The 10,420-nt window shown below is 39.8% G+C and overlaps 1 protein-coding gene across 1 annotated transcript; it reads right to left on the bottom strand.

The window, feature by feature from the left end:
• Positions 1-865: 865 nt before the first annotated feature.
• LOC125491082 (trypsin, alkaline B-like) lies at positions 866-3,363 on the bottom strand. The gene is made up of 4 exons (XM_048632164.1): positions 3,205-3,363; positions 2,412-2,598; positions 1,535-1,793; positions 866-1,254 (listed from the first exon to the last, which is right to left on the bottom strand). Exons 1-4 carry the CDS (start codon positions 3,233-3,235, stop codon positions 952-954), a joined length of 780 nt encoding a protein of 259 aa, XP_048488121.1. The 5' UTR covers positions 3,236-3,363; the 3' UTR covers positions 866-951.
• Between the last annotated feature and the right edge of the window lie 7,057 nt (positions 3,364-10,420).

Raw genomic sequence — 10,420 nt, 5'->3', positions numbered from 1 at the left:
TTCCAGTTCAATATCCCTCACAATTCCATACGAAATTCCGACATCAAGAGTTTTCGAAAATTTGTATCCCTTTGATAATAAATTCTCACTTTGAATCAGTTTCCCAGCGCTCGTCTCCTTAATAAATTGAATTAGTGCTTTGTAAAAGTTAACATATTTGATCTTAATAACATCGGTAATTCCTTCAGTTTTAAGTAACCGCGCCATCCCAATTTACTTAGGTAACTTCTCTTTAGATGTCATACAAATCTCAATTCGTTCAGTAGGTATTCTCACTCGCCCTTCTTCATCGCCGCTGACGGCTAGTCTCTTCTTTCCCCTCTCCACAACAGTCCAGATTTCATTTAAATCCATATCTCGATTCCTTTTCTTACCCGTTGCATTAACACCCAAGTCGTCCGTACAGGGCCCGATCTCGCTCTGCGACGCAGGTTCTACCTCCAACGAGTTGTTTAGGTACTCATCATTGTCCGGTAATTCGCCGTCACTATTCATAGCGCGATAACATGTCGAGCGGTACGGTAGGTATAGTTAGCGTCGCCGTTGCTTATCGCGAACCTGTTTTGCGCACACGAATGAGGCAGGTAAACGTTCAACCACGGCAAGCGCGCAAACGCAACTCGGGCTCCAATGATAATCCTCACAAATTTTAAGCGATTACTTCGAAATTAATTATGCATTATTTATGAAGCTTTAGGATCGCTGCTAACCCTAGTGTTTATCACCAACACGGTAAGAAGAAGAAGACATGAAAATCTAACCGTACTCTTCAAGTGTTGCAGAACGTGTTAACGTTAAATCTAAGTTTTTACTAGCTATACCATAGTGAAGGCAGTATAGAGGATAATAATATGAAACAAAACCATAAAAAATGAATCATTTAATCATGCTTGACTGTGGCATATTCAGTTTGGCTTGCATTCTAGTTGAAACAGGATGCCACCACCACATCTACTTCGCATTTTCTAGGATCCAATTGGTGAAAGCAGACACCTTAGTTTTGACCCCTGGGTAATACGGGTCAGCACAGCCACTGGCCCACGACACAATACCCACAAGGATACCGTTCAGGTACAGAGGGCCTCCAGAATCTCCTTGACACGTTTCCTTGCCTCCAACATCCAGGATGCCAACACAAATCATGTTGTCAGTCACATGGGTCTCGTAGTCTTCGTAGCGATAAACGCATTCGGCATGGTTGATGGTGTACACAGTCACGTCACGCAGATATAGCGATGGAGTCATTGCACCTTGCTGAAAGAAGATAATAATATGATGCAATTTAATATTATCATCACATATTTTAAGCTGCCCGAAGGGTTCTGATGTAGCTTTACAACTGCTGTCGAAAAAACAACCAGCCACCACGGCTTAAGGTGCCGTCCGAAGCACGGAAGCGCCCAGAAAACAACCACTTTAAATCAATCTCCCATCCCCATCAATGAATGAGTTGAGTGACCGCGTATATGTTGCTTAACTTTTTGGGAGTAGGTTATAGTAGTTACGATCACTGAAGCTAGCTCTAGAAAAATACCTCCATGTCACCCCATCCAGCGTGGACGACGGCGGTTCCGTCAGGTATCTCAGACCCCGCAGCATTGATAGGAGCTGGCTGAACCGAAGCACCGAAGGTCAGTCTCTTAGCCAGTCTGATCAAGGTGATGTCACAGTCAAAGTCTTCTTTCTTGCCGTAGTCGGGGTGGTTCCGGTAGTAAGAGACGTAGACGAGCTGACCTCCACTGTTGCGGATGGCGGAGCCGGCACGAACTCGGTGGTTGGCAGCACCGTTGTTGCTAAGTTAGGAAGAAAAAGTTACAGTGTAATTTTGCTGTGTTCCCGTAAAGGCTATCTAATATCACTAATATGGTGAAACTCTTTCTCGAGTGGAACCTTTGTACATAATATCCTCCTAATTCAGCCAGTCCTAGCTCCCATGTAAATTGGAGCAGCAAGTCTGTATGTTGCAAAAGCTGAGATAGGAGCTCTGCAGGTCCAAGAATAGATAATCTTGGTTCTGTCTCGTCCACTTCCTTATATACATAACACTCAGTAGAGTACACCGATACGCCTCTCATAGAATTTGCCTTCTAGAGACACAGCTTCAGTCCCTCATCCATGGCGACTGTTTGCAGAGATGCAATTTCAATGGTTTCGGAAACTCACACTTTTCCCTCATGGCATATGCGACGAGTTTGTAATAATTCGTCATCTTAGCGTTGCCGCTGGCCAACACCAGCAACTAGGGTTTATCATTAAAAAGGTTAACCAGTGGAATTAGCTGTCAGTTACAAGCTACTGAGATTGCACCGGGCCCAGGTATTATAAGGTAGTTGATCAGTTTACTGACACGTCACCCGGGCACATTACTCGTTTCAAACCTTATATAGCATAGCAAAAATTCAAATACGTACTCTGTGCAATGAGCGGCACTGACAACAAAGTCTTGGTTCAGGATGGTTCCCCCGCAAATTTGGGCCCAAGTTCCACTGAGCTGACCAAGGTAGTCCAGCTGCACGATGGAAGGATGCTCCTCGATGGAAGTGATCTGTCCACCGACGATTCGGTTGGTCTTGGGGACCGCTGCTGATGCGGCAGCGGCTGTGGATAATGTGACAAACCATAATAATAAATAAATTGTTTTTATAATTGTAGGTAAGTATATTCTAGTCTTTTGTCTGTGGAGGTGTTAGTTCCCTCTCGAATGTAACCGTTGTGCATATAAAGTCTTAACTGCCTTTCACTACGCTGGTCCACTTCGGGTTGGTGGTTTCACGCATCTAGATGTGCTTAATTTCGATGTGCAATGCAGGTTTCCCCGCAATGTTTTCCTTCATCGTAAGAGCACAATGGTACCTATACTTAATTTTAGGGATTTTAAATCCTTTCTAAATAATAATTAACCCACATCTCCTGATACTAACCCATAACACCATCCTGGTTCTCTAGTTATGTTGCTGTCCTAAGGTGCCCATAGTGGTACATATAGAAACTTTTTTTGGCCTCCATCCAGCTTCGTACTCGCAGCTCACCGTCCACTGAGCGACTGGGCGACTGTTTAGAAGACAATGCTCGTTTGGCTCTCGGCTCGACTTAGTTCTTACTTACTACCTACTTAAGAACCTAGTTTGAGAGTATTATGAAAATTGACTATACCTAGCTAAATTATGACTGTAAAATATGCTATAATATAATATATCTACTTACCGCCTAAAAGAAGTACAGCCCAGCTAATCATTGTTGACTCTACAGAAGTGTTTTATTTATCTTTCATTTTCTTTTATACTTAGATAAGCGCCATATTTTTCACTAATCCTTCTTAATCTTCTAATAGATAGATAATCCTTGTTAGGAACTATGTTCAATATTCATTGATCTAATCCTAACACTCTACAAATTAGTCAAATTTACATACACAACTGCTTACATTATGCTCACTACTGTAAACGCCGAAACCATAGTGAGAAGTGACTTGCTAGCGAAGCTGTTCGCCGCTTATATAATATATTTTGTAATGTGATATGTCATATGCTATTTTGTTGAATGATGTATTTAAAGGTAAGTACCTAAACATCTACTATCTAAGTGCAGGTTTCCTCAAGATGTTTTCCATCATCACATGAACAGTATTCACGTAGCACATGGTTTCATTTTACAATAATATTCCTTACAAATCCGTAACGCTATCACCGCTTTAAAGCCGTATCTGATATATCCAAATATTGGATACGGTTCATAAGCGATGATGGCGATATTTAGATAACCACAGTAGATACGGAAGGCTCCAATGATAATCTTCACAAATTTTAAGCGATAACATCGAAATTAATTATGCATTATTTATGAAGCAAGGATCGCTGCTAACTAGTGTTAGATTTTCGGTTACTTAGATTTAACGTTAACACGTTCTGCAACACAAGTAAGATTTTACTAGCTATACCATAGTGAAGGCAGTATAGAGGATAATAATATGAAACAAAACCATAAAAAATGAATCATTTAATCATGCTTGACTGTGGCATATTGAGTTTGGCTTGCATTCTAGTTGAAACAGGATGCCACCACCAGACCACAACTACTGCGCATTTTCTAGGATCCAATTGGTGAAAGCAGACACCTTAGTTTTGACCCCTGGGTAATACGGGTCAGCACAGCCACTGGCCTACGACACAATACCCACAAGGATACCGTTCAGGTACAGAGGGCCTCCAGAATCTCCTTGACACGTTTCCTTGCCTCCAACATCGAGGATGCCAACACAAATCATGTTGTCAGTCACATGGGTCACGTAGTCTTCGTAGCGTTTAACGCATTCGGCATGGTTGACGGTGTACACAGTCACGTCACGCAGATATAGCGATGCAATTATTGTACCTTGCTCAAAGAAGATAATAATAAGAAGCAATTTATCATCATCATCACATGTTTTAAGCTGCCTGAAGGGTTCTGATGTAGTTTTACAACTGCTGTTGAAACAACAACCAGCAATCACGGCTTAACGTGCCGTCGTCCGAAGCACGGAAGCGCCCAGAAAACAATTACTTTAAATCGGTCACCCGTCCCCATCAATGAGTGACCGTGCCATATGTTGCTTAACTTTTTGGGAGTAGTCTGTAGTAGTTACGATCACTGAATCTAGCTCCACTACGGACGCTTGTTGTTGAATGAACTTGCACAAACAAAGAATACCTACATGTCACCCCATCCAGCGTGGACGACAACGGTTCCATCAGGTATCTCAGACCCCGCAGCATTGATAGGAGCTGGCTGAACCAAAGCACCGAAGGTCAGTCTCTTAGCCAGTCTGATAAAGGTGATGTCACAGTCAAAGTCTTCTTTCTTGCCGTAGTCAGGGTGGTTCCGGTAGTAAGAGACGGAAAGCGAGTTGGCCTCCGCTGTTGCGGATGGTGGTTCCAGCTCGGACGCGACGCTCTGAGGGGTTACGTTGTTGCTAGAAGTGAGGAAGGAAAAGTTACAACGTGATTTTGACTGGTTATGGCTGCGGTCCATCAACCCGCACTAGACCAGCCTGGTGGACAAGGCCTAAAAACCTTCATTAGAAAGAGGCTCGTGTATAAGCAATGGGTACAACTTGATGGGTTGTGATGATGATGAAGGCTGCGTTCCTAGTAAAGGGATACTGCTTGCTAGGCACCCGTAACGCCGCATACTCCTTAGAGATAGCGTACTAGAGACGCAGCCTAATTTAAGTCTCTAACTATAACTACTTTTGCAGCGATGCTATTGCGATAGGTTTGTAAGCTGAAATGCTTGTCTCCCAGGGGACGCTGACGATGCATGGACGCTTTTGTTGTCTTGTAACTTCCGCTGGTAAACACAAGGGCTGAACCAGGGTTTGTCATGGATAGGATTAGCCAGTCCAATCAGCTGTCAGCTGTTTTCGATAGATGTTTTTGATACCATTTCACGGAAAACGGCTGTGCCAATCTTTATGAGATTTGTCTGGCAATCTGGATTAACACAAATGCTATATAACCTGGAATTCCTACGGAATGCTGTTAGGAAAAACTAGTGCAAGTATACTTACGCCGTGCAGTGAGCAGCACTGACTACAAATTCAGGGGTCAGGACGGTTCCCCCGCAGTTCTGGTGCCAAGTTCCACTGAGCTGACCAAGGTAATCCAGCTGCACGATGGAAGGATGTTCCTCGATGGTGGTGATCTCTCCACCGACGATGCGGTCGGCCCTGGCCACCGCCGCTGAAGCAGCAGCGGCTGTGGGTCAACATCAGACTTGTTGTTATTCAGATCCAAAATGTCAAAATATACTTAAATGCTCTGATAATTCGTGAAACAAAAAAATTATCGCCATAGGTAATTTCAGTTTTTCTAAGTTTTGGCAAAAAATGCTCATGCATCGTTAGCGATAGAACAAGCCCAGATAGCAATTTAAACTTGTTTCAGGCTTGCATTAAGTTTGAACTGTCAAATGAGAAGACTTGCAACAAGTCTGATGAGGCCAGTGAGTAAACTTGTGGCAAGTTTAAATCAAACTTTCTAGTTTCCCTTAAACAAACTTTCTTGCTGCATTCTTGACACGACAAATTGGCATAATTATCGGGTTAAAAAATTAAAAAACCGACTTCAAAAAACCACTAAAATGTAAGAAATAATTTAAGGTTTACACAAATTCTACTCGTATGAGACAGTACAAATATACCTAAGCAGGAACTGTTCTTTTTTGATGTTGGTGCGGTGACAAAGTAATCTGAAGAAATATGGCACCAACTTCAAAAAAGAACAGTTCCTGCTTAGGTATATTTGTACTGTCTCATACGAGTAGAATTTGTGTAAACCTTAAATTATTTCTTACATTTTAGTGGTTTTTTGAAGTCGGTTTTTTAATTTTTTTAATTATTATTTTATTTAATAGTTTTTAGTTTATTTGTAATCATTTTCAATCAAAAGTAAGGTGCAAATGATACCAAAATGTCCTACTAATCAATACGAATCATTCAAGCCTAAACACGAAGTAGTTGCTATATACCGTTGAGGAGTTCCCCTGACTGCCTTCCGTTTCCATCATCAGATCAGCTCAAGGTCACGTCAAGGTTGTTATAAGAACTATATTTACGTTCTTAATTTCATTAGAATCGGTTAATATGTGCCCAAAATTGAAATTCATACCCTGTTTTTACCCCTTTACCCACCCTTGGGGGTGAGATAAAATTCTGAAAAAAAAATGGGACCACCTGGAAGCTCAACCCAATACAACAAAAAAAGAATTTTCAAAATCGGTTCATAAACGGCGGAGTAATCGGTGAACATACATAAAAAAAAATATAAAAAAAAAAAAAAAAAAAGATCCCCACGAATTGAGAACCTCCTCCTTTTTTTGAAGTCGGTTAAAAAGACTGCAATATCCACACGACATATTTGCAGTGGAGAGCATAGTAGCAGGGTGCTGCGTCGACCAGGAGAGACTGGCTCTGCTTGCTGACCTGCCGAGGTGAAGTGTGCTGTCCCAGGTGCTGGTGAACGGTCGAGTACACCAGAGTCCGCGTTCTTCTGTGGTCGAGGTTTTTACCGGTTATCCAATTAACTTGCTGCCCAACGGTTAGTTTTGGGGCTCTGTATACAGGGTTATTGGTAAGTAGACCAGATCCTTTCAGGAGGTAATAGAGGATGGCATTTCCAGTCGATTGAACCCAATAATGCATTATCCTAAACTTAACCATTTCTAAGATATTTAATATTTAAGTTTTTTTTATTTTTTGCCAAAATTTTATGCTTAAAACCGAAAATAAAAAAAACTAGCCACATTTCAATATTTTTTTTGGTTGTTTTGCATAAGTAACACCTTAATAAACTAAGTTAAATAATCAAATGTGCATTATTCGACTTAAATTAGACATAATACCTCAAAATAGTTAAACATTTTGAAAAAATATTCAAAGCGCAAAAACAAATAAATTAAATTAAAAAAGAATTTCATATGACGTTTTTTTGTGCACTTCAGCTTAAAAACATGGTCAACTAATAAGCTTTCAAACAAGGTAATTCAATATCAAATCGATTAAGGTATCACCAAGATATGGCCAAAACAACCAGAGAAAGCGGAGAAATCTCAGCATGGGTTTCCATACAAAAGTCAACAGGACTAAAAACAATCACACTTTTTACCTGTAAATTCAACAGGAAAACTGACAAAATTAGCCCATAATTTTGTCAGTTTTCCTGTTGAATTTTGTCCGTCTGTGCTGGTTGTTTTGGCCATATCTTGGTGATACATTAATCGATTTGATATTGAATTATCTTGTTTAAAAGCTTATTAGTTGACCATGTTTTAAAACTGAAGTGCACAAAAAAATGTCATATGAAATTCTTTTTTAATTAAACTTAGGTATTTGTTTTTGCGTTTTGAATATTTTTTCAAAATGTTTAACTATTTTGAGGTATTATGTCTAATTAAAGTCGAATAATGCATATTTGATTATTTTTATTAGTTTATTAAGGTGATACTTATGCAAAACAACCAAAAACATTATTGAATTAGTTTTTTTTATTTTCGGTTTTAAGCATAAAATTTTGGCAAAAAATTAAAAAAAACTTAAATATTAAATATCTTAGAAATGGTTAAGTTTAGGATAATGCATTATTGGGTTCAATCGACTGGAAATGCCTTCTTCTATCACCTCCTGAAAGGATCTGGTCTACTTACCAATAACCCTGTATATAGCAGCGTAGGTGAAAAACTTCGAATGCGCGATGTAGGATTTCATAGAGAATTGCTTCGTTTCCATACATGTTCCGTGTTTTGCGTTCCGAGCGCCATCTGTTGATTGTATGGCGAGGTGTCCGCCACATGCTTAATTGATAGGAATAATAAAGTTCTCTAAATAAAAATAAAAATCTGAAAATTGCAGCTACCTAAATCTTTAAAAAAATATCTGCCCCAGCCGGGAATTGAACCCGGGACCTGCGGCATAGCAGTCAGGGCCACTATATAACCACTACATTCACAAGCTTACAGCAAATTTGAAATAAACTTGACATAGAAAACTAACTTTCACAAGCTTACAGCAAATTTGAAATAAAGTTGCCATAGCAAACTTACTTTCACAATTTGCTGTAAGACAGCAAATTTGAAATAAACTTGCTATAGGAAATGACAATGGGCAGATTGGGACCACCATCCAATAGCATTAAGACTAACATCGTTGGATAGGTCTTGTCAATAGGAATAACTTTTGCTATGACAGCTTTGTTGTCACAGTTGTCCGTTCAGAGATATTTGACTTATAAGTTCCAAGACTAACATCGTTGGATAGCTCTTGATATGGATGGTCATATAAGTTCCGACTGACGAGTATCGGAACTTATAAGTCAAATATCTCTGAACGGACCACTCTGACAACAAAGCTGTCAAAGCAAAAGTTATTCCTATTGACAAGACCTATCCAACGACATTAGTCTTACTGCTATTGGAGGGTGGTCCATCCTCCAATAGCAGTAAGATGAACTGACGAGTATCGGAACTTATAAGTCATATATCTCTGAACGGACAACTGTGACAACAAAGCTGTCAAAGCAAAAGTTATTCCTATTGACAAGACCTATCCAACGATATTAGTCTTATTGCTATTGGAGGGTGGTCCCAGCTCCCATATATTTTTGCCCATCCTCTTTTGACGTTGTAACTATATATCACACAAAAAACAAACTTGAAGCAAGCTTACATATTATCTGGGAGGCGTTTTTTTTTTGTTTGTTTGTTTTGTGATGATATACTACCGATGCATATGAGCATTATTTTCCAAAACTTAGAAAAACTGAAGTTATGGCGATGAATTTTGTGTTTCACTTTAGTTAAACGGTATATCTGTGGGGGTGTTAGTAATAAACAATGTATCTAGTTACCTGTCTCGAGCCTGTCTCAAATGGAACCATAGTGCAGTATCCATCAAGCAGGTAAAAAGTAAATAGGTACATGCCATCCTATCCCAGAGCAAGGAAGCATGCAAGTTTTAAACATAAGTAATAGTACTTACCTACTTACTAATTTACCTAGTTTGTGTCCCACTGCTGGGCGAAGGCCTCCTTATGTTTTGTCCAACCATCGCGATCCCTCGCAACTTCGGACCACTCAGGCAGCCTGCCTCCTGCCTTAGAACCTAGTTTCTAAAATTTCGTGATTAACCAGTGAGTAGATACCTAAAAACTACTTACTTCGCATTACCTACATAAGGTTGACTATAATAAAATTATTAAAGTAAGTGATCATAGGGTATATTTCTACTTACCGTTTAAAATAAGTATTCATTGTTGACGAGTGGTATAATTATCATTTATTTTCATATATATAACCACATACTTAGATCTTCTTCTTCTTCTTCCTTGCCTTATCCTTATTTAGGGTCGGCTTTGTTGGTCATGTCACATACTTAGATAAATGCGGTTATTTTTATACTAATCCGATTTAACCTTCTAACAGATATCTAGATAATCGTCCTTGTTACCTACAGGCCAAAGTCTTTCAAAACATACTTACTTACGTAATATTCCCACGACTGTAACTCCTGAAGGGGACCTACCCAATCAAAGGTGACTCGCAGGCGAGCCATCCACTTTTCACTCAGTAAAACTATAAAGTATCTAGGCTACACAATGTACTAACACAAAATCTAGATGTGCAAAGTTTCCTCACGATATTTTCCATCATCGTTAGAGGACGTGGTATGGTTAGAATTTAATGGATTCATTCCAGGATTTGTACCCACGGTCTCTCGAATGAGAGGACGAGGCCTTATCAGTCACGCCCACCACGGTTTATGAGCCATATCAGATACGGGAGGGTCCAATTATAATCCTCACCAAACTGTAGTGATAACTCCGAAAATATTATGCATAAGTAACTCATGTAATAGGATTTTCGATCGCTAATCTAAAATAACAACAAAGTC

This window comes from Plutella xylostella, chromosome 31 (assembly GCF_932276165.1).
Source record: "Plutella xylostella chromosome 31, ilPluXylo3.1, whole genome shotgun sequence".
In the NCBI taxonomy this organism is placed as follows: Eukaryota; Metazoa; Arthropoda; class Insecta; order Lepidoptera; family Plutellidae; genus Plutella; species Plutella xylostella.
Note: the sequence above shows the minus strand (reverse complement) of the source record. Positions and strands in the feature narration are given on the sequence as shown.